The 25,046-nt window shown below is 39.8% G+C and overlaps 1 protein-coding gene across 4 annotated transcripts in view; it reads right to left on the bottom strand.

Moving 5' to 3' along the window:
• arfgef1 (ADP-ribosylation factor guanine nucleotide-exchange factor 1 (brefeldin A-inhibited)) overlaps positions 1-25,046 on the bottom strand; it is an 87,936-nt gene that overhangs the window by 3,650 nt on the left and 59,240 nt on the right. For all 4 annotated transcript variants that reach the window (XM_036125324.1, XM_036125326.1, XM_036125327.1 and 1 more), the window contains 24 exons: positions 20,651-20,852; positions 20,449-20,560; positions 17,455-17,660; positions 17,163-17,247; positions 16,883-17,048; positions 15,738-15,889; positions 15,518-15,646; positions 13,968-14,126; positions 11,393-11,537; positions 11,194-11,284; positions 11,069-11,109; positions 10,777-10,946; positions 7,788-7,939; positions 6,317-6,489; positions 4,872-5,032; positions 4,630-4,760; positions 3,756-3,885; positions 3,487-3,622; positions 3,153-3,291; positions 2,054-2,126; positions 1,777-1,936; positions 1,540-1,679; positions 1,278-1,449; positions 1,049-1,187 (listed from right to left, as the gene is read on the bottom strand). In XM_036125324.1, the coding sequence (XP_035981217.1) occupies positions 1,049-1,187; positions 1,278-1,449; positions 1,540-1,679; positions 1,777-1,936; positions 2,054-2,126; positions 3,153-3,291; positions 3,487-3,622; positions 3,756-3,885; positions 4,630-4,760; positions 4,872-5,032; positions 6,317-6,489; positions 7,788-7,939; positions 10,777-10,946; positions 11,069-11,109; positions 11,194-11,284; positions 11,393-11,537; positions 13,968-14,126; positions 15,518-15,646; positions 15,738-15,889; positions 16,883-17,048; positions 17,163-17,247; positions 17,455-17,660; positions 20,449-20,560; positions 20,651-20,852 (3,364 nt within the window). The remainder of the gene's footprint in view (positions 1-1,048; positions 1,188-1,277; positions 1,450-1,539; positions 1,680-1,776; positions 1,937-2,053; positions 2,127-3,152; positions 3,292-3,486; positions 3,623-3,755; positions 3,886-4,629; positions 4,761-4,871; positions 5,033-6,316; positions 6,490-7,787; positions 7,940-10,776; positions 10,947-11,068; positions 11,110-11,193; positions 11,285-11,392; positions 11,538-13,967; positions 14,127-15,517; positions 15,647-15,737; positions 15,890-16,882; positions 17,049-17,162; positions 17,248-17,454; positions 17,661-20,448; positions 20,561-20,650; positions 20,853-25,046) is intronic.

The following is a 25,046-nucleotide window of genomic DNA, read 5'->3' as shown; positions in this document are numbered from 1 at the left end:
TTGACACCCCTGGCTTAGATGGACCTTATTTCAGTGTTGTAATATGGCCGCCATCCAGCAGAGGGCACTGCCGGTCATTCTAAAGCGGAGCTAGATGGTCAAGGCGGACGCAACATGAAACAGTCCAAATGGAGTCCAGGGTGGGATTATTTTTGCACTGTTTGATCATAACAAGGAAGCAAAAATGCTCTTCATGTGGTTCTGTTTTTAACTATAAACACTCAACAAGCTCGTTAAGTTGCCAGCTAAATGGCTCCCATTCAGCCGGGCTGCCTGGCGGAGCAGGGTCAACTTCTCAACCAAAACTCACGGATGCGCTCAGGAGGCGAGATGTGATGACATAAAAAAAACGTAACACGATATAAAAAGACATGACGCCAAAACCTCAGTTGATGGTGAGGGCTTTTGTGAGGATTATTAGTGTTTCATATATTTTATTCTGTTCAATTTATTTATTTCTAATCAGTAACCTAATGTTTTGTTACATTTTATAAACACGTCCAAGTTTAATAACGTGGGAGAGAACCAACACTTTTGTTTATTCAGTCAGTTTTTAACAGGTGGCCACAATGAACTGCTAAAATATAGTTATGTGCCTCTTAAAATTCAGCATATTATAAAGAAATTAACTCTTCAAGTTATGAAAACTAGTTTTTGAGAAAATGGCTGCTTGTCAATTAATCTTTAGTCGTTCGATGAGATCAATCACCTTTAGATTAACTCATTAATTGATAACCTGCATCCCTAGTTCTCATCTCACTTTTGTATCGCTGTCGATATCAGCATCAAAAGAGAAGAGGGAGTCAGGAAGTAAAGAAACAAAGAAAAACAGAGAGCAGACAGGCTGCGAGGCCCTGAATGATGGCCATTCAATGTCAAAAGAGCCGACTAAAATCAGCTCTCTACCTAAAACTTAGACATTTGAGGCAGCAGAACAGATTCGTCACTGTGGAGAAGCCCCCTGAGTGGGCGTTCCCTCTCAGCGGCACTGAATGTGGTAGAAGCTCAGCAGATGAAGCCGTAATGCCTCTCAGCGTGTGTTCCTCACTTGAGCAGTCGTCTCTGGACCTCCTCCCAGGCGTCCCGTCGCCTCTCGTCTGTGTACATGCGAAACAGAATGCGCAGCCCACACGCCAGGCTGCTGGTCTCCTGCTTCAACAGGTTGGGCTTCGACTTTCCTTTGAAACCTTTCAAGACGCAGATGGTTAAAGCCGGTTAAAACCCCCCCTCACGCCGTCGTCGCCAGCTTTGGCTGAACTTTGCAGACTTCCTCCTACCTGCTTTCCACAGCAAGGTTCTCTGCTCGTTGCTGGAGTTGAAGGCCTTGGCGAAGCGATGCGACTCCAGCAGGCAGTCCAGCAGCTTGAAGAGCTGCTCTGAGCTCAGGTAGCGATACATCCCCTGGTCCTGGGTCTCCACTTGGACGTCGGCAGCGCACACAGCATCCCGCTTCAAATAAAAAGATTAGAAAACTACCGTTACTTAAAGTTTCAGCACCCATCTGGCTCCACGTCAGGATGATGGCTAAAAACTTTGCACCTGAGCAGCGGCGAAGTTTTCTGCGTCCTCCTTCTTGCTGGTGGCGGGGAAAAACACGATGTTGTCGATGGTCTGGATCAGCTCCAGCTGCACCACGCACTTTATCAGCAGGGAGGTGAACAAGCGCTGCTCCTGGATCTCTGCAGGCCACAGACAGAGAAACCATCATCAGGAAACAAACGGAGGGGGAGACGACCGGGACGACCGGCGGCGTCGCCGTAAAAATGGCAGACTCACTCGTCGAGGTCCTGCTCCGCGAGCCGTCCTCGAAGACGCCCGACGCCGAGCTGTGCTGACTCTGCCGGCGGCTCTCCATGGCAGCCCTGTCGCCGCTGCTGATGGAGACCTGGTCGTCAGAGCGGGACTGAATATCCACCGACTTCTGGGATATGGAGTCCTGAGGTCGAAGCACACAGAGTTACCGCTACGCGACAAATTCAGATCTTACTCGGAACAGAAATAGAGCCGAGTCGTCAAGAAAAACCTGGATATAGAGATTTAAAGGTGTCCTCACCAGCTGTTTGTCAGTCAGGCTGTGTGCTGCAAAGTGCTCTCCTTCTGCTGCTGCTGGTCTCCACGTCAGCAACCTTGAAATCAACGGAAATCGATAAAAGAAAACATTAGTTATGAAAATCAAGGTCAAACTGTTCTGATGACAATTGCGTTGATTTAGCATTTTGGCTTTTTTCGTGTTTGTTTTTCTGCCTTTACAAGCAGAAGAATCTCTCAGCACCGATAAAACATGAGAACATGTTAGTCGAGTCCTTTTAGGGCGGTCAGCGTTTAAATGCCGAAGCAAATCAGAGAGGGAAGGAGAGGAGGAGTGAGTTACACTGCAAAAAGGGACCTCAAAGTAAGTAAAATCTTAAAATTTGTGTATTTGTCCTTGATTTGAGCAGGTAAATAAGACTATTTGCCAATAGAATGAGATATTTGCACTTAAAATAAGAACAATTCATCTCCATCATCTTATTTCAAGTGCAGGATATCTAATTATCCTATTTTAGGGGTAAAAATAAGATAATTACTTAGCTGCTCAAATCAAAGCAAAATATACCCATTTCAAGAACATTTTACTTAAATTTAGTTCCCTTTTTGCAGTGTAGTGAGTGAGGGAAGGAGTTACTGGAAGGAAAGAAAGGAAGTAGTTTAGAAGGGAGTGACAAAAAGAGCGATGGGAGGGAGGGAGAGCAGAGGGGAGGAAAGAAGAGAGAAAGGAAGGAAGGATGGAAATAAGAAAGGAAGGGAGGATGAATGGCAGTAAGGGAAGGGATGGAGAGCAGAATGGAGGAAGGATGAAAGTGTGGGAGGAAAGGAGGGCAGAAGAAAGGAATGAAGTAGATAAAGTCTACTACTACTAGTATTTATCTATATATCCAGACCCGGGAAACGGATAAATCACATCCAGACATTTCTGCGTAGAAACTCTACAGAGCAGAAGAAGAAGGTCAAAGCCTCCCACTCGAAGCTGCTCTACACGATTTGGTTCCACGAACCAATTTTAGAGCAACTAATTGCCTGTTGAATAGACAAAATGTGTGCTCAGACGTCCCACAGAGTATTCCCTGTTTTTAGGCAGAACTGCCTGGAGACGTGTGAGAGGGGCAGCTTACGCGTGGGGGATTGTTGTCTTGAAGATGTCCAGCATGCAGTTACACGTCTTGTCCCAGGTCTCCAGGGAGAACTTCTCCCCGTTGAGGATGACCACGTTCTCCAGACAGTTGGTGCCCGAGCGGGCGAGTTGCTCGTTATCTGCAGACGAGGAGGCGCAGGAAGTGGAGATTAATTACAAGGGAACAAAACAAGCAATGCAATCATTTTCAGTTCGGTTTAACTGCACTGGCTCCAGATAGCAATTAGCTGTTTGAACATTTCCCATCATTAGCATGAAACACATCATTTAATCTAGAGCATAATGCTAAAGCAGCAGCCCCAAAACAAGCTCACCTTGCTGCACACACCAGTAGAGCTGAGCCAGGATATCGTCCAACAGGAGAGCGTTGAGGGACTCAAAGTATTGGGTGAAGACGTCGCAGATGGCGTAAAGTGCATGGTTGCATGTGGTGGTCATCCACTCTGCTTTCTGAGAGGGTTATAAACGACAAAAGCCTCACCAGTGAGCCAACTTCTCCACACGTGAGAAGAAAAAGAACAACAAAACAAATGCATCGCCCTCTGATGGCGATGCAGACGGGGATGAGAGGCGGGCCGCTTACCTCGGTCTGCTGCTCAGGTAGCTTCATGTTGTCAAAGATCCTGAAGACGATTCTGAACAGGTCCTGCCACCAGTGCTTCTCGAAGGTGTGGCCGTAGGTCTTCATCACTTCAAACATCACCGTGAGTCCCCTGGAAGAGCAACGGAAAACGCAATCATCCTCCAACGCAAGAGATTCAGTCATTTGTCTTGGTTTAAATGAAGTGCAAACAGGTTTTGGTGTCTGCTTTAGTTCATACAGTGCCGTGCAAAAGTATTAATACCCCTCAAACTTTTCTACACAGCTGCAACAAACCTCATTGCTGGTGAAGATTCTCAGTCATCCAGGTCATGGTCATTCCAAAAAAAGTAAAAAAACAAAGCAACTGGACTTGTTTTCCGTAGTTGAAGACGTTTCGCTTCCTCTCCAGGAAGCTTTCTCAATTCAAAAAGTCTGGAGTAATGTGGAGTACCAGTAGTTGCTCCACATTACATTACTGCTGCCATTAGTAGGCAGTAGTATAAAGCTTGTTACTCCACATTACTCCAGACTTTTTGAATTGAGAAAGCTTCCTGGAGAGGAAGCGAAACGTCTTCAACTACGGAAAACAAGTCCAGTTGCTTTGTTTTTTACTTTTTTTGGAACAAACCTCATTGTATTTTATTTGGTTTCTATGAAGAGTTTAACTGTAAAGTGTGCAGAAAAAGCTTCATTTTCTTGCTGAATAAAAAAAAGTGTAGCATAAATGTGCATCCAGATGCCAAATTATGCAGAAAATCTCACGTCATCCAAGCAAAACCCTTTGAGATTTGTGGTTGTAACGTGAGATAATGTGAGTTTTTGATTGTAAGCTTAAAAGCCCAGTGATCGGAGGTTTTAGCAGAACGCCGCCTACCTGGTCCTGACGTCCAGTTTACACCTGTTGATGATGCAGGACAGCTCAAAGAGGATGGGGAACCAGCCTCGCACCCACACACGGTCCTCAGGGGCTACATTCATGTCGTCACTGGTGTAGTCTTTGAAGGCCTGCGCAGGAACACATATATTCTCATTTTTATGGGTAACATTAAGGCATTAATTAAGACGGAAAGATTGTTGAGTCTTTGACAACATCTGGACTTATCGGCTGACATTGACCTGGGGCCTCTCGGAGACGTATTTGGCGCAGTGGCGGATGAGGCGGATGGCCTCCATGCTGGTGTCTGGGAAAGAGGCGTTGCAGGCAAACTCCGAGAGACACTTGACGGCGTCCTGGAAGGAGTCGATCGTGGCTGCAAAGTGCTTCTCGAATACATTCGCTGAGGGACATTTAAACAACAAGCACACGAGCAGAAGAAAAGAAAAGAACAACAGAAAATTAGTTCAATAGATCAATGGAAATCATTAACAGAGGACGTGCCTGGTTATTAAATTAAACCACATTTCACAGAGTCTCATCCTATCAGGAGCCAAAACTGCTACAATGCTTCATTATTACATAAATAATGACATAATTGTTAAAATTTGATTTTTGTTTATTGAAAACTTAATTTGTTGTATGTTAAAATTATATTTCAGTGGCTGTTTGAGTGGACCATCAAACCTACAATCTGATTGGTTAACCTGCAGAACGAGGTTTAAAATTAATAAAATATTTATTTATATACAAAACAATATGAGTGATGATAATTTTTTGGGACATAATTAAAACATTTTTATGCCCACCTTTCCCATTAAAGTTAGTAGGCGGGGCTACTATTGCTATAGTGAAAATAATTGGTCTGAAAATCACTTCCTGCTCAGTTTAACCAATCAGATGTTAGGGGCTATTTTACTGAAAATACAGGAACTACAAAATAATCCAATAAATACTACGATAATTATATGATATAATTATATCTTTACCACATTATGAGGTTAAATTTTATTCATGATGTTTAGCAATAATAGTTTATTTGATAAATGCTGGCTCCTAGATCATTATGGATACATTTACTAAATATATATTCCCCCTTTTATTTAAACTCCAGCCTACTCTGCATACCAAGAACCAGAACTAAACATGGAGGAGCAGCATTTAGTTCCTATGCTCCACTTATCTGGAACAAACTTTCAGAAAATTGTAAAGGTGCGGAAAGCCTGAGTTCCTTTAAATCAAGATTAAAAACACATTTGTTTAGGATTGCCTTTAACTGTTCTAGTTAACCGAAGCACCACTTTTTTGTTCTATTTTCTATCTACATTTTATTCCTACTTGCTTTTATTCTGTCTTATTTTGCTATATTTTAATCATGTAAAGCACTTTGCATTGTCCTTGTACGGAATTGTGCTATATAAATAAATTTGCCTTGCCTTGCCTAAACTAAACCATAGAAATAACTGTAGTGTTATTTAGTGTGTAGACTTTCACATTTAATTAAATGAGAGATAAATTCCTGAGACTTTAGTCCCAGACCAGGGTCCAGCCCCAAGTATTTAGAGTCTCAGTCAAATCTAATGGGTTTGGTGATGAAAAATGCAACTTTATCAAGTCTTTCCATTTTCTGCGGGCTGAATAATGGGACACCACCAAATGCGGTGGGAGAGAAGCGCGTGGGACTCACTGACGATATGGCCGGTGGTCTGGAAGGCCAGCTCCACGATGCTCTCGTCTTGGTCGGACGCCGCCAGGTGAAACACGGAGAAGATGTTCTTCCAGCCTGAACGGATGTTGGCCGCCTGGGAGTTCACCATCTGAGCTATGCAGCGCACCACCATGTCTCTGATGGTGGGGGACCTGGAGAGGAACACAGCAGAGAGAGAGGAATTAGGGCAACTCGTTTGTTCATTGATGTCGATTAGCAGTTAAAAGGCGACCGATTGCATCCCCAGGTTCATTTTAACGTGGTGGTTGTCACAGCTTTCGGCTCGGCTGCTTCGCTGCAGTGACTGCTGTGACGGTGAGGAGCGTTTGTTACTGATCAGCGGGCATGAACCAGAGAAGAGCTCTGCCTGCGCTAACCGTGCTAACACCACTGAGCTATATAATACACTGGAGTGCTAATCACTGTCTGTTTGAACGAGTCGCTTTGAAGCCACCAGCCGCCATATTGGTACTCCCTATTTCCCCCCAGTAACTAGGGAATATGTGCGCTACAGCATCGAACAACGAGGATTTTCTCATGTACAGGGGGGGCTTAAGACTTTTAAAATGTCAAATGCCATATACTTTTGTTATGTTCTAAAGCTATCAAGTAATGAGAAAGTCATGTGCTGAAATATTTTGCATTTTATTCATTTAAATATATATATGTTTAACATTTATAAATATATAAATAACAATATACAAAAACATATATTTACATATGTGTATACATATATATATACACATATATACATATACACATACTTATACATACATATATATATATTTAATATGAATAACATGTAAAATATTTCAGCACCTAATTCCCTAGTAGTTGATAGTGTTAGTACATCCACTGACTGTAGAATTACCTGTGAAACGTTTTCACACAGCCAGAAAACTGCTTGTTGTTACAACCAAATCCTATGGGATTCTGTGAGAGTAGGGAGTAGCAAGATGGCGGCCAGTGACTTCAGTTTTTCGGCAAAATCAGCACTCCAGTGTATTATATAGCTCAGTGGCTAACACACACAGAGAGCCACTAATGGACTCCTCGCTCTGCCCGGTTTACATGGCCACCAGCCATCTCCCTCGCCGCTGCAGTCGGTGAGCAGATTCTCGTTCAAACTCCTGGTTGCTGTCAGCGGAAAAGTGTTGCAGTGGAACGGCCTCCGCTTTCAACAGACGGTTACAAAAGCGCCGGCTCAATCAATCCGCCTGGTTTGTAAATTATTGTTTTACCAGTTTGCATTCAAAGACTGACTCAAACCAAAGAGAGATGCAAAGAAAGGGGGCCTTTCATGTGAAATCAGTGGAGGAGTAATGCAAGAAGACTGAAATGGGTCAGCTGAAATGTTTGCATGAGTCTGAGTGGAAGAAAACAAACAAATCACTCATGGCTTTAGGGAGGAAGGATGGGAAAAGAGGCAGAGCGGCTTCCCTTTTTGTACCTGTTTTTCTTCATGATGTGCTCGAACGGCCTCAAAAAGTCCTTCTGGAAGCGGAAGTTGGCCAGCTCTCCTTTCTCCAGGAACTTCATGGACAGCTGCCGCAGGGAATCCACGGCAAATATCGCTACGTCCTCGTTGGGATTACAGCCGACCTACGGAGAAAAAACAGCATTTCTCACATTTAATAATCCGTCTTCAGATTTATCAGAGCAAACTGAGGGAAAGAAGAGAAAATGTTCTCTCTGTAAAATATATACAATTCTTAGGATAATTGTTTAGTAAACTGCAAAATGAGGATGTTTATATTTATTTTTTTGCATTTGATTCATTATTGCTCACAATCCCCCCTGAAACATATTTAATATGGGCAAGCAAAGAATTTATTACAATTATATACAATTATGTATAAGCCTTAAAACCTTCCTTTTATCACATTTTTTTTAAACGGTCTTTTTTGAAAGCTTTGTTTTGCTTTCATTTCTCTTGCATATTTAATGGCCTCAAAATTTCCAGTTGTGTATTTTTTTTTAATCAGTTTTAATCAGTGGTTTTTCTATTGACTATAGCTCTTTGCAATTTGTTGGAAATGTAAAGTCCATTACAAATAAAAATAAATAAAATCTATAATTTTGTTCATACTTATTTTAACAGGAAACAACATTTATTTATATTTAGGTTTTAGCTCAAACAACCAAAGCAGTTCTCAATTTGTGAGATCAGAGGTTTAGGTTTGACTATTTCAATATAATGTAATCTATTTTAGTGTTATAATGTAAATGGACAAATAAAAAGCGAGAGACTAGCAGATGGGGCTTTTATTTTTGCCTCAGTTTTAATCTGGTTAATAGATCCAGAGGAGCATTTCCTTATAAAGACGATTTCAGTCCTATTCGATCTTTGCATTCTTGAGCCTTTGGATGATTCAAAATACATAGAAAACCTTTTTTGTCACTTTAACCTGATCTTGTAAAAGGCTTGTATCTACAGAAGTACGGCACCTGCGTTTTATTACGAGGAGTTCACAAATCAGTTGTTTTTTCCCCTCAAAATGCAGAAATGGAAAAGTCATGTTCACTTTTTAATAAAACTAGAGACACACAGTTGGGAGTAAAAAGCAGACGGAAAATGAAACAGCTGAAGCAATAAACTAATATGAGATCCCAGCCTTTAGCTGCACCAGATCACAGTTGCTATAACTTGTGCTGCTGAACCACGTATTTCCCTTTCAGACAAGGTGAACAACTAACCGGATTAGCTATGCTCAAACATGAATGTGATTTACACTAAATTACATAGCGGCATTTCTAATGTGTTTAGCAAACCTGCTAATAGAAACATTGTGTTATTGCCTGAACATAAGGAGCCAATAATCATTTGGTGAGAAGGACTTTACACACATAATGAGTTCAGATCAGTGGCATCTGTAAAGGATCGGCTGAGTGGTTGTAATATGTGTGCTATATAACCAAGCAGTGAGTCAGAAATATGGCTGAAATATAGCGGATCGAAAAATAAATAAATCTGCACCATCAAAAACAGTTTTTTATAAAAAAAAAAAAAAAATCCCTCCAAGGTTTTGGTTTAGATTCTGTTTCTCCACATTAATATGAAGCCTGGATGCAAATGAGATGGATGATTTCTCTGCAACTGATTTGCCTTACTATTAATAATAATAATAATAATAATAATAATAATAACCAGAAAGGGGTCAAGGAACCAAGGAAGCTGAGGAGACAAGGAGAGCAACAACTAAGGAACAAAGATGGAAAAAGTTAAGAAGAAAGGAAGAAAGGAAAAAGGGCAGAAGGACACATAATCTTATAGAAAACATCCGGTACAGGCCTGTTGGGTCAGTCCACACGTACTGAACAAATACAGGATTGTTTTATACCTGAACACATGCAGAATATTTGTGCACTGGACTAAATGCACAAGTTTAAAAAGCAGCACCAAAACAAACCAGAGAGGAACTCCCAGCTATCTGTAATCTCTGCTATTTGGGAACATTAAAGGTTTCTGGTTGCAGCGACAGTGGAGAAATAAAGGTGGACTGAATCAAAACCTTAAGTCAGCGAAGGCATTTTTTAACCAAGGTATGCAGCTCGCTCTGCTTTGCACTGAATTACTCACCGGAAACAAGCCAAGCTGAACGTTAACGTCACAGCCACTGGAGAAAAACCAGCTAAAGCCCAAACGGCCGCCTGTAGCTTCCCATCGGCTGAACCTCATCGTATAAAACACAACCTGGAGGAGTCTCCGTTAACGAAACTGCAACATCTGCTCATGCTGCATTCAGGCACAGCTGGGACATTAGCTAGTAGAAACATCAAAATAACTCTGAAGAGACTTAAACAAGTTTTATTCTCATATATCGGCTTATATAAAAATGTCAAAACATCAATATTAACTAAACTTGTGTGATCATATAGTGTATAATCCATGTATCCAGGCACAGACTATATCAGTACTATAGTTTCCAGGTTTTTAAGCTTTATATAGCATAATAAAATCATATCAATTTCACAAAATTAAAAAAGTTACTTGTTTACTGCTCACTAAGGTAAAAAAAACAAACAACCTGTTTAGGTAATATTTGACTGAAGTGAATTGAAAATGTTTCAGAGCGTGACTTTAAAACTAGAATATGGACCGAACTGTGATCTTTGTGTGTTGTTACACCCGTAATGAAGAAAGGATGAGAAGGACAGTAAGAAAGAACTGAAGCAAGCTAAAAAAGAAGCAAGGAAGGAAATAAGAAAAGGAACAGAGTAAAAAAAGGGACGAGGGAAGGAAAAGGGGAAAAAAAGAGAAAAAGCAAGGAAGGAAAGTAGGAACCAAGAAGGAAAGGAGCCAACATAAGAAAAGGACTAAAAGATGGAAGGAAGGGAGAAATCAAGGAAGGAAGAAAGTAACCTAGCAAGAAAAGTTAGAAGGCAGGATGTAAAGAGGAAGGATAAAAGTACAGCAGTATGGTCTCCATCACACCCACCTTGTTGAAGTGGTCTCCGATCACCTCCCAGATCCTGGACCACTGCAGCCTGATGCGGCCCATGTTGTAGTAGGAGATTTCAACTATCTTCTGCAGGCTGAACATGCGCGGATGTGTGGGAGAGGCCAGCTCATCCATGGACACAGCACACAGCCAGCGCACAAAATCCACTAAGACAGAAAAAATCAGCCCAATGAGGGGGAAAAAACAAGCGGCTTTAAAAACAGGAACGTGAGTCACAGCTACAGGGCAACGGTCCTTGAGGCATAAAAAGGGAGGCAGCCTGACTCACCTATTGCGTTACCATCTAGCCTGGTGGAGCCCGTGAATATCCTAAAAAACATACAACAATAATTTATTATAATTTACAAGGTCAGAGCACCAGATTAATGGTTAAATGACTAGAGACACTCATACCTGTCCACAGCCACCACCACGCTCTGAGAGCTCGTCTCGCCAATGGACTCCTGAATGCTGGCGATCTGCTTACGGTCCACTGTTCCTCCAACTACAGAGAAAATGTACGCAGGAGTAGTACATCCATTAGATCCTTAGTGCTATCCCTGATGTGTGTAGTATTATGTGTGTGTGATGGATCCGAAGGCTCGTTACTGACCTAGACCCAGGTACTCGTCGTTGTTCTGCTCCTTGGTGCTTGTGATGAAGCCCTCTTTGCCGCGGACCGTCCCTGAGATGTAGCGGGCCTTCACCCCCGTACCGATCAGCTGAGCCAGCTCCAGCTGACTGATGCACTTCATGATCTGAGAGGAGGAAACAAACAGGAGAGACTTAGAGAGGCAGCCAGCAAACGAGGACGAGGAACGGCCTTAAGGAAGAGCTAAACCGCTCACGTTTCAGCCACAGACGACAAAGTATTTTATTGGGATCTTAGCTGATAGAACGACACAAAGTGGGGCTTAGTTGTGATGTGGAAAGAAATTAATTCACGTTTTTCAAAATAAAGACCTAAGAGGCTTGTAAGAGAAGATCAACACCAAGAAGACCATGAACAGGGTTCCTACAGCATAAGGCAAGTTAAATTCAAGACTTTTTAAGACTTTTTAATGCCACTTGAAATAAAAAGTTAAGACCAACTTCACGATAAACAAGATAAACCAGGTTGCGACAACTTCACCCAAATGTTTGTTTTAACATAAACCATTACTTTCTGGCCAAGTAGACATGTTTAAAATTTTGAAAAACATTCCATATAGGAAGAAAGCTAAAAAACACACAAATTACAGATATATTTTTAACAACTACTGAACTGAATTCACAAACGTTGTTTTGTTCCCTGCTAAAATAAACTATAAATCAGTTTTAAAAACCACAACATAACCAGTGCCAACTCTTTTTTGCAGCTATGGTCCGGCCGCAACAGTTTTTATCGGTTCCGCTATCGGGACGGAACCAATAATGGTTACGTTGAGCCGTTTGGTAAATTAAAAAAATTATAATTGTGTCAATTATTTTACTGTTTGGTAAGGATTACAAAAATAAAATCCTATTTATGAACTGGTAACAATTTTAAGACCTAAGAAAGACTTATTTAAGACATTTTAATGCCAATTAAGGCCTTAGTTTTATATTACAGAATTCAATGCCTTTTAAGACTTTTTAAGGATCCGCGGGAACCCTGATGAAAAACAGCACAGAGCGTGGTTAGCCTATAAAACCATGTGCCAAGTAGGGGTGGGCGATGTGGACTTAATATTTTATCACGATATATTGTGATAACTATAAAAGATGATGATAAAAGGCTATTCAAAGCTTTTAAGCCCAAATACTGTCCTTAAAAACATTTTAAATGTAACATATGTTAAAACAAAATTTGATACACATTTCCTCAGGACTCTAGTTACATAAGAGAACTGAGCCTGGTTCTGCTGGAGGTTTTTCCTTCCCGTTAATGGGGAGTTTTTCTTTCCACTGTCGCTTCATGCTTGCTCAGTATGAGGGATTGCTGCAAAGCCATGGACAATGCAGACGACTCTCCCTGTAGCTCTACGCTTCTCCAGGAGTGAATGCTGCTTGTCGGGACTTTGATGCAATCAACTGGTTCCCTTATATAGGAAATTTTTGACCAATCTGTATAATATGATTGAACTTGACTTTGTAAAATGTCTTGAGATAACATGTTTCATAAATTGGCGCTATATAAATAAAATTGAATTGAATTGAATAAGAAAGGGAAGATTTTGATCATCAAACTGCACACAGTAAATTAATTTAGTCATTTTTATTTATTTATTGATATTTATAGGTGCTCTCAATAAACCAACAGTGGCAAAAACAGCAATCCTGACAATATTGCCAGTTTTGGGGGTTTTCAGACACCACTAGTTGGACTTTAGTGCTGTCAAGATAAATCCACGATAGAGATAAAACGATAAAGGGCCAGCTCTAGAGTCAAGCTCTAAACCTCTTTTGGAGCACAATTCAGTTAGTCGTCTTTCATCAGATGAAAAAGAGTCTGACATAACTTCCTGCATCTCCAGACCAGGCAGGGAGGGTATCAATCAGGGGAGCAACCTTGATTTTACATAAAACGCTGCTGCATCTATATCCTGAAAATTAGTGCAATCTACTGTGATTTTTCAAGCTGTATGCAAACGAAATTTCGTTCTGTACGCACTTTATGCATACAAAATGACAAATAAAGCTGTCTATCTAACTGAGACACCCATGGTAACTCTGATGAGCTCTGTTTACTGGAGAAAATTAGCTCGTCACTCCACAAATCTGGACTTTACAGCACTGCCTCCGTCCAGGACCCTGAACGCAGCATCCCAGCAGTGTCTAATAGTGCGGGCAGCATCATACTGCTGGGATGCCTCTCCATGTCAGATTTGGTGGTTTTAAAGGCCACATAAGGATTAGGACAGAGTTACACTGGAATAACTAAGATTGACACAAATTGATGAGTAAAAATGATCTAGTCAAAGTCCAGACCGAAGAAATTGCTATCACAACAGCTCTCATTGCAGGACACCGTCTACCATTCAGATAAAAGCCACTGGGAATGTCTGCACAGTAAAACTGTAGTGACCACTACAGCCCATAGTCTTTAATTCATAGTCTATGTGATGCTGATTTTAGCAGCTATGGTAAAAAAAAAAAAGGTTGATTTTTTTCAATTTAAGACTTACACACAATAGTTCTGAAATCCCTAACAAGCTGCTAATACGGACCTCATGCCAGGAGTTGCCCAGGTAGTTGCCGTCGGTGTGTGCCACAGTGATCAGGGTCTTGATGGTGTCGATGTTCTTCTGCTTCATTTCTGCGATGCCGGAGCTGGCCGTCAGCAGGGTGAACCTTGCCAGAGCTTGCACGTACGCATCTCTCTCCAGCTGTTAAGACATGCAAACAAGGCGGCCGGTGAGAAGCACAGAGAATCCCTCACACCAGGAGCTTCTTACAACATAGACAGCTTCAAAGTACACAAATACATTTCCAGACTCAACTTTCTGGGGTTTTCTGTCAGTTTTTTTTCCAGCTCATTTAAGTCTGAAACATTTATCTCAAACTCCTGAAAATCTGAAACAACACAATCAGGTTGGTCTACAATTTGTCAGTCTGGTAAAGAGCCTCTTTACCATTTTTGGTAATTGAACTCATCTATATTAAAATCTGTAGCATTTTATTTAGATTATATAACACAGAGTTATGATTTTTGAAGATCATGGTTGATAACTAACAAACAACCAAAATGCAGCTTCTAAGCAAACCACAAATTATAAAAGACCAATTAAAAAATAGGTTTTAAAACAGAATTGATATTATGCAGACAGAGATTGACAGTCTACAAGGAGAATTAAGGCACCACAGCTCATTGCTAAATAAGACGAGTGTTGTACGTTGAAAGCATGGGAAGGGAAAGTCGAGTGGAAGAAAACATGCAGGCAAAGGTGGACAAAGAACAGGGATGACTCTACAACCTTAAGAGTATTGAAGCAAAGGCCATTTAAGAGTTTGGAGAAGATTCATAAGACAGAGTTTTGTCATAAAAATAAGTATATAGTGTTAATTTATGAAATTCCACCTAAAAAACATCAAAATACACATAAATAAGCATTTTATATATATATGTATATCTAAGTCTAAGTGTGTGTAAATATATATATATATATATATATATATATATATATATATATATATATAGATATATATATATATATATATATATATATATATATATATATATATATATATATAAATAAATAAATAAATATATATCATAATATATATAAATAAACAAACAAACACACACATTTCTCTTTCCAAATTAAATTACGGAAATAAGTAAAATTTTCAATAAATACTTTTAATTAATTTAGATGAATGTAAAATCTTTATTACAAAGGGTTTCAATACCAAAAGAGGCTGTGAAATTTTTCCAAAATGATTTTTGACTCCATATTTTTCTATGTATTATTCTGTAGCTTCTTGGTCAGTATGTAAACAAAATGCTATTGGACCAAATTTTAAAAAGGTGTGATATGGCAAATCGAAGAAAAAAGGTTTTAATTTACAGTGTAAATCAAAATAAAAAGTGCTTTATATATCAGAAAATTCTATTTTTAATTACAAAAAATTAAGTTTAGAAGCTCAAAGGTGTTTCCAAATTCAATTTAATCTTTTGTCCTATTTTCTTTAATCCAGATTTGGAAAACGATTTAATCTAATTTGATTAATTTTCAGACTGCGCATGCCTGTAACGCCTGGATTCTGGGTGTCGTACCTGTATGGAGAAGATGCACGCTATCCTGATGGCGCAGCGTATTCCTTCCAGGCACAGCGACGCCACTTCGGTGTCGTCGCAGTCCTGCAGGCCCACGCTGAAGGCGGCCAGGAAGGGCGTCCATGCCAGCTGACAAACGTCACACACAGGTGAGGTTTCCACATCGCGTTTGGCTCTAAGCACATTCCCAGCAGTGTGTGTGGATTCTCAGGCGATGTACCTTGAACATGGGCCGGACGTGCTCCAGGTGCGTGGCGCTGGTGAAGGGAGCCTGGACGTGGCTGACGGCCTCCATCAGAGCCTTGGCCGTCTTGGCCATCTGCTCCATTTCTACGTTGTAGAGCAGACGCCTCTGCTTCTCGCTGGCCACACCTGCATACAGGTAAACTCCAGAGAGTCATAAAGGCAGCTCAGGTGAGATGACATGATGGGCCTCGACTATCAAAGGTGGCTGCATTTGATATGGATCATATAGGGCAACGTCAGAAAGGGGCACACAATGCCACATAAATAATTTATTGCATCATTATTTGCACTGACAACATTGCTGAACTTTTATAACTTTTATATTTGCACACTTTGCATCATATTTGCACACTTTGCACCTCCATCTAGCATTATAAATGCTACCGAACTCTTAGTCCTTAAAAACATCCTTGCACAAATGCCCTTGCACAACCCAATTCTGCACATTCAATGGTTTGTATACTGTGACCTTCTCCTGCATTGTTTACATTTCAATTGTTTTTATAGTGTATTTTAAATCTATGTTTACTATTAAATCTCTGCTGCACCTAAAACTGTAATTTAACTTTTACTGCAATTTACAAAGCTGTATGCAACGAAATTTAATTCTGTATGCACTCTGTGCACAATAAAGTTGTCTAAGTCTATAATCAATTTAAATTTAAAAGTACACAACTGAACATTTTAATGCATTTTTGCACCATTATCTTTGTACTATAAACATGGTTGAACATTCTTCTGCTCACTTTTTTCTCCTGCACTGTACATTCTTATCACTGCTGCACTTTTGCAATGTTATTTTATTTCAACTGCAATCTCATTACATTGCCGTAAACTATATGCAACGAAATTTCGTTTTAAAAAATGACAATAAAGTTTGTCTAAGTCTATACATCAGCTATGCTTTGAACAGTTTATCCAAAGCTTTTATAGACGTCTAGTCTGTGGAAAGCTGCTGCTGAGGACAGGGAAACTAATTTATGTGCGTTGTTTGGGGCTGCAGTGCATTTTAACCTGCCCCAGATTATAGATTATTTCCTGCCTAATAATCTATAATTGGTCTAGAAGGTGGCTCAAGACATCTTTCATGCAAGAACCGCCACCGGTTACCAGACTCACTTTGCTTGTTGGACTTTATGGTGAGCTCTTTCGTTTCCTTCATGGCAATCTTCTTCCCTGCGATCTCATCGTAAATGGCGGACAGATACTCCTCCGGCAGGTCTTTGCTGTCATTGATGCCACGGTTCATCTTGATGTATTGCTCTTTTGTCATTTTATTCTTTACCTTTGCAGATTACCACAATGGAAAATGTCAAAAACGGTTCATGCACGACATGTTTTACTGATATTTAAGGAGGCGGCTGTTGTCAAAACACTAAAACCGAGGTGGGCTTCTTACCTGTGGGCTGTGAAGGTCCGTTGTCAACATGATGATTGAGTAGGCCAGAACGTATGCCGTGTCTGCACTGGCAAAGAGAGTTTGTCTGGAGCATTGGAAACAAAACGAGAACGAGTGAGCAGAATAAATCACCTGTAAAGGTCACCAAACCCTTAAAGTTTTCCCTCCTATATATATATATATATATATATATATATATATATATATATATATATATATATATATATATATATATATATATATATATATATATATATATATATATAAAAATAAAATACTAAATTAAACTCACCCCTGGTTGCATTCCAGGTATCTTGCAGCGAATTTCTCCATGAGCCGGTCGATCTTTTGGGCTTCGCCAGGAAGCCGAAAGCCCTCCAGGAACATCCTGAGAGCGGAAACAAAGTCCTTGCCCTGGAAGTCCATTTGATCCACGTAGGCGTACATCACCTCTTTATTGAAACGGTCGTTATCCCCGAGGAATTCACCCACCTGAGTCTGAGCAGAGCAACAAACAGAGGTCAGGCTGCATGTGGCATTACTCATCTACATCTACTGTTACAGTGAATTAAATACAAGCTATTTAAATGGTTAGTAGACACTTTAAAGGCTGTCAAATCAGGGTAGATTGCTTTTATTTAATGTAGTTTTTAATGCAGTAACTAATGCTGCACTGAGTAAGTTTTTATTATGGCACCAAATAAAGTTTCTGTGCTATTAAAAAAAAAAAAAACACAAAACATTTAATTACATCAGATTCATATAATTCTGATTAAATTCGATTGTGTTCCATATAAATACAATCACTAGTTAATTAACTCAGTTTCAATGCAAATCTATCGATTAATCTAATTTAATTTTTAAATGCGAGATAAACTGTAATTTATCAAGGATCCAAACAATACTGCAGCAATTATCTATATTCAGATTTAATCACAGTGATTACTGTATTATTACAATTTTCATTACTATATTTTTTGATAAAATCTCAGGTTTACAAAATTAACTTGCTATTATTTAACTTTTTTAACCAGATTAACTCATCTTTTCATTTAAAAAAAAATCTAATGTTTCCCTTTTGAAAAAAAACAAAACAAACAAAAACAAAACAACACAAATTGTTGTTGATTTGTCATTAACATTAACAGGTAAATGTAATATAAAAATTTTACTTTTAGGGACATTCTGATGGAGAATTTAGCGTTTTAACAGCAGTGAGGATTCAACATTTTTGCTGCTTGCTCAACAAAATCAATAAATTCAGGGATATTGTAAAAATAAGAGTTTGTACTCTTAGTTAGTTTTCTTTGACTTACAGGGTTTCCCTTCTGGATCTTAAAACCTGTTAAGCCCTTAGGGGTTTTAGAAGTAGTTTGTCTGAAAATACACAACAAAATAAATCAAGAACAGCTCCACAGTTTAAAAAGGTCTAAAGCAAACCTTTGGTACCCGTGTAAAGGTAAAGCATAAAAGAACATTTCTCAAGTGGAACCATTATCACAACTGTTACTGTGCCTGATTTATTTACGATTAAACCAATAAAATATTCAAAATGTTCAGCCTTGCCATTTTGTTTTCCTAAATAAACCGTGCAAAGCACAAAAAAATTGTTCACAAAAACCCAGCAATAGCCTCAGATTTTATAGATCCACACCTTGACAATTACAGTAGCAAAGTAGAACCGAATCAATTGAAACATATTTGCGCCACAAAGGTTTTGAGTGGCCAGTGTGCCAAGTAGAGCTGTGATTTTGGCCCAATTTAGTCAAATGTACCCAAAACTGTGCCAAATGTGTTTTTACCATATAAAAGGGAATCTGGGTAAATAAAAGTGCTGATTTAAGCAAGAAGACAGTAAAAAAAAAACACTACAAAAGACACCTGAGTCAGACTTGAAGGATCTTTAAATGTACCTTTCTCATTTGAACCGATACTCAGAATCTGGGATTTGGTACCGGTACTTATTTACGGTACTTTTGTGTGTTTAATAATAAAATCTGTGAATTTTTCAATTTAACAAATTTATTTCTCAACATATAAACTTGTTTGGATCTACAAATGAACCTTATGAAATAATTTACAAATTTTTATACGTTGCCTGAAGCTACTCTACATAAAACCAATTTTTCCCAAAACAACAATTATTAAAGGCACAGAGTGAATAAGATGAATAAGGGATTGAAGCTGTGTGAATAAAATTCAAGGAATTGTTTTAGTGCAACAGTTTCAGAGAAAAAGAAAAAAACTATACAAAAAACATTTTATTCCATTTTGTAATCCAGGTCGGGATACATTTGCAATGAAGAAACGGAGAGGCTCTCCTCTTTGCTCTGACTGCAGGAGGGTTTCAGGATGAGGCAGCAGCTGTCTGTCTATGAGAGAAAGCACTAAGAGAAGTGTGAAGGACTCACAGCAGCACTCACCGCTCCCTCAAGACAATAACTGCAGAACGATTGGTTCTTTCACAGTTAGTCACCAATAACAGGAGAAAGTTGTTAGATTTCTCACTAGTCGCTTTTTTGAAAAAAAAAAAAAAAAAAAAAAAAAAAAGATCGCTGGATGGGTCTGAAAAGTCACTAAATATAGACAGAAATTCACTAAATTGACAGCAGTGACCAGGTTTCCTCAGATTAGAAGTACCCCCCCCCCCCCCGATCTTCCATTTCACATCCCAGATATCGCAGTGAGCATAATCTGCAGCGCGTTTTAAAAAGTGGAGCCATACTTTCCAGCGCTTTCTATCAGCCATGCTGGCTTTTTTTACTAGACCAGCAGCTACTGACGTCATTACGCTCTTATACATAAAATGCTGCGTTCATGTTCGGCACGAAAAATCCCCCACCCTTCCACTCCGACAGTGTCACAATGATGCGTTTAGGTACCGGAATACCTATAAAAGAACCGATTTCAGTTCCCATCCCTATCATCACATGTGTTTAGCAAGCTCAAAAACTCTTAAGTATTTGTGCAAAACTCATTTGCCGACTTATTTTGGAAACACAAACACTTCTTCTTGCAAATGATTTAAAAAAAAACAAAAAAAAAAAAAACTCAGTTGTTTGATCTACATTAAAAGACACCGGGGGGGGAAAAAAAAACCATCATTGAGGAACGGAAGTCAATGGATGTATGGCTTATTTCTCAGCTGAAATATGTTTTTAAAGGTTTGCCTCAATTATTAAATTCATTTTAGGAGCAAATTGTTTAATCATGAAAGAATTCTCATCTCAACTTTTCTTTTAATCTTTACCTCTTCTTTTTAACTAAAGAAAAACTCATTTATTACCGAGTCAAGCCTCTCCTCCTGGTGCAAAAACTGTGCAAGGTCCTCCGGGGTTGTACCCAGCATGCCTTGCTCTTGAAGGTACTGGATTCCTCTCTTTGGTTTCTTGTTGAACCTAAACAAAACACAAACATGTAAAACCAAATTTAGCTCTGGTCATCTCAGTGTTAACCAGGATCAAAGGATATTTTCACCGTGCGCTTACAGGTCGATGCCCTGCTCAATGATCTCCTTCTGCTGTTTGAGAACTTCAAACTGTTCGGGGTTGTCGGTGCCGGACATCTGTGTGCTGTAGCTACCGATGCCGGACGAGGCCGTGGAGTCCAGGGAGTTAATGCTGCCATAGCGGTTTATGGTCTCTGGGGCCTTGGTCTCCGTGCTGTCCTGCTCTAAAGGTTTCTCCTGGCCTGAGGAGCAAAAAGAAGCAAAATCAATAATTAACAAAACAATAATGCTACTGTTTTGTTGAGAAATGGACCCTAAAACCATCAGAAACCTATCTTTGAATCTGACCCTGAGTTAGGAGGTTAAAAAAAACTGACAAACTGGACTGTGGATGCAAAAAATAAGAATATCTGGAAACTATAAAAAGGTGAATTTGAGGCCTTTTGGATGAATGCAGACTGATGAAGGACAAACTGATGTCTGAATGGATGGAGGGACAAACAAACCAATGCATGTCTGGAAGGGAACAAAGTCTGTAAATGTAATATATATATTTATCCATGTACTATTTTGCTTTTCCTTACATATTCAGACTCAAAACATACATGAATTTATTCTCTACATTTCCCGACAGTGTAGGATCCCCGGACACATGACTACAGCCTAATGACTGCCAGTAACACACATCTACCCAAACAGACACACAAAAGGTGTAATGCAGAGCAGAATTGGGACTTTTATGTGCTGGGTGTAATCTACAACACTGCAGGCAGTAAAAACGGGAAGAAACGTGAGCTGAAGGTCCAGATGGTTGGTTTATTAAGCCATGTGAGAGGAGCTCAAGGATCCATTGCTGTTGCTGGAACAGGTCCACCCTGTAACCCAGGCTGGGTCCAAGTGAGGCGTCCGATTACCCAACGGAAACTCTTTAAAACATTCAGGAGCCTCGCAGATGTGATGGCAAGCCCAAATGTTTCATATTCTTAAACCACAGAGAACAAAGGCTACTGACAAGACAACTAAATACTCAGCAAGTGTTTCTATCAATATTTGAATCTATTCAGACTTGACAGAATGTAAAACCACACTGAATATGTCCCTTTTTAGAAGTCACTTCTGGTCTCAAAAGGTTTTAAGTCAGACCAAACATGGTTCTGGTTACATTGTACGGGTGTAACACCAAACCTACAACACGAATTAACAGACTCCGGGATGGGCTGGTTTCTGGTTTCAGTGTTTACCGTGGTTTTAAAGAAATCCCCCTTTTCAGATAGCTAATGTAGGGCTCAAAAAGATTAAAGGAACACTTTTTAGACAGAGTATAAAATTAAGTTAGTTTAACCCTTGGGAGCATTGATCTGATCAGCTCAGTAGTAGAGGTTTGCTCATCAGGGTCAGCTGTGCAGGTGTTAAAGAAATTAACAGCAGGTTCACTGAAGAGGCAACAATGAGGCGACATGAATCCTGTAGGTGAAGGCCACAGACATTTTCCCCTCATTTCATAAACTGCTTCATAGTAGTTTTGCATTTGACCAGATCTAGAGACACTACTGTAAGCATGGGGCGATACCTGGACCCTACAGAGGTCAGTCCAACTCCACCAGGGTGGCACACCAATGCGTGCCTCAACAAAGAACACCTAAATTCACAGGTTCGGCTCTGGCGTCCTGCACTTTTCTCACAGCAGAGCAGGTCTGAACTCTGAGCTCATGTGACTGACAAGGATCTGGAGAAGCTGCGGTGAACGTCATGCCGCCTGCAACATTGTTCAGTATGATCGGTGTGGTGGGTCAGTGCTGGTCTGTGGAAGCATATCCACCGAGGGACGCACAGACCTGTAGAGCAGCGGCCCTCAGACCGGGGTCCCTGGACCCTCGGGGGTCCACAAACTATGGATTGGGGGTTAGTGAAACGCATGTTGTTGGGTTGAGCTAAGTAACACAATGGACAAATATTTACCTCTGTCCACTTAATCAAGTAAGGTAAAAACCAAATCAGCTAAAATTAGGAAGTATGACAACAGTTACATCGAGTTTGGCTTTATTGAGAACAAGGATCTAATATCCACCATGTCCCTTATATTAGATGTATTTTTATATATTTATATTTAAAAACATACATAATTTCTAATGTATTTAACAGTACAAAAGGCTGTTTAAAAATACTATCAGCATGAGGAATCTAAAGGGGTCTTTGGAAACATTTTTCCCGCTGCTAAGGGGTCCCTGGCCACGAAAAGTTTGAGAACCCCTGCCTTAGAGAACGTACAAAGGCACCTGGACTTCCATTAGGTATCAGAAGGAAATCCTTACACACATTGTTAGACACTTCACTGGTGCAGTGGGTCCAGGGTACCTCCTGGTGCATGATAAGGCCCAGTCTCATGTGGCAGGAGGATGCAGGCAGTTCCTGGTGCATGAAGGAATGGACGTCACTGACTGACATCCATGCTGCCTGACCCTAAATCATCAGAACATCTCTGCTACATCATGTTTAAGTCCAGCCGACCCCAACAGGTTGCACCTCAGACTGTCCAGGAGTTCAGGGTCAGATACTCCAGAGCACCATCTGTTATCTCATAAGGAGCATGCACCGACGTTGTCAGGCATGCAGACAAGCAGATGGGGGCCGTACTAGCTACTGAGGATCATTTGTAGTTTCTGCAATGATAATTCACAAAACTGGACCAGCATGCTGCATCAGCTTTTTAGTGACTTCAGATTAAGCCTTCTGTGGATTGATAATTTTTCATCGAATGATGCGGATCCTTTAGTTCCCAACACATTACCCGTTCCCTATCAGTATGAATATCCAGCAGGATTCTTCTGATGTATTTTTAAAGTCTGAGTTTGTTTCCTCATAGTGTTCTGGTGTCACGAGTCCATGCCAGAGCCAGGCTTTCACTTTCTACCTGATGAGGCATCTAAAATATTTACATTCAATTTTATTAACAATAAGTTTCAATATCTTTCTAGTCACATAGCTAAACTGTACAAAAATGATTGGTTTACACACACAACATATGTATAAAAAAAGAAGAGGAAGAAAGCAGGAGGGGTAGCCAGCGGCTGCGGGTCAATTCATCACTTTACCGATTTGCATGACTGTTTTAAACCTATACCTTACTATTTCAGCCTTCCTACATCTATTTTGTAACTGTAAACAAACTATTTTATGCCCTTTGTACTAAAATGGTGGTCTATGAATTTAGTGTTTGTTGTAGTTAAGTATTTTACTGGATTATGGAGACAAATATTAAATATCAGACAAATATTAAAAAGCCAGAAATTTTACTCTAGCAAGAGTAACGATGCTTAGTAATAATATGACTCAGGTAAAAGTACAAAGTAGAGTGCAGTAAAACGACTCCTAAAGTGCATTTTGTTCAACAAGTTACTTGAGTAAATGTAACTAGTTACTACCCACCACTGAGTATGGGTTCATTTGTTACATATAACAATAATTGCGTACAACTACAATGTTTCAACATTGGTACACAATTTTAACTATATAATATTAACAACATAAATTTAGCCCGACTTGTATTTGCAGTCAATTTTTAACTAGCTATGAACGTCATGACAAAAGATTATATCAAGCCATTAATATAAAAAGTACAAATCTTAATGTAACTTCAGTTACATTAATATTTGTACTTTTTTAGAAGTTTAATAATAGTGTTCATCAAACTACTGACCGCAGGTACAAACCAAACAGCAGGGGGCGCTGTTGACCTCCTGCTTCAAGACATTATTTAATGGAGACATTAAGCCAAATCTTCGTATAATACATACAAGCACATCAAGTTTTTAATTAAATATGGAGCAGAAGTGTGCAACACAGATGTCTGCAGTTTGTTCTGGCATGCAGCATGAGATCTTGAAGCTTGTACAAACCCCACAGCAACTGAGAACAGCAGCAAAGTTTTCTCTGGTCAGGACATTTCATGCTTTAAGAGCTCAGAGGCAGAGCAGCTAGGAAGCTCTCATAGGTCCCTCCCTCTGCCGCTTATATCCATTTAGTACACAAACCCACTTCAAATTTCTGTCCAATCACACTGTTTTTATCAGATATAACCCAAAGCCAAAGAAAATTAGCAATATGAACAGAGAAGAAGCTGCAGGAATATCCAAAATCAGGCAGGAATTTAAAGCTTTAGTTGGTAATCCTGTTCAGAAACACTTTGTTATACTGGGTGCAATTTTTCTTTCATCCTGACAGTAGTAAACACATTATGTATTTACAAATAGGAGGTTAAAAAAAAGAGATCTCTGAGAGCTGCATGTCTGTAATAACTGACCGATCCTGCCATTAGCACAGAAGGGCATTATTGATCAGCAGTTTGGTCCTGCCTTCCTCCTCTCTCCCCTCCAGTTTCATGGGTATCACCTTATCTATCGGTTGTCCCACACGCCAATCATTCTGATGCACTCACG

Source organism: Fundulus heteroclitus, chromosome 21 (assembly GCF_011125445.2).
Source record: "Fundulus heteroclitus isolate FHET01 chromosome 21, MU-UCD_Fhet_4.1, whole genome shotgun sequence".
Classification (NCBI taxonomy): domain Eukaryota; kingdom Metazoa; phylum Chordata; class Actinopteri; order Cyprinodontiformes; family Fundulidae; genus Fundulus; species Fundulus heteroclitus.
This window is presented reverse-complemented; position numbering and strand designations above follow the sequence as displayed.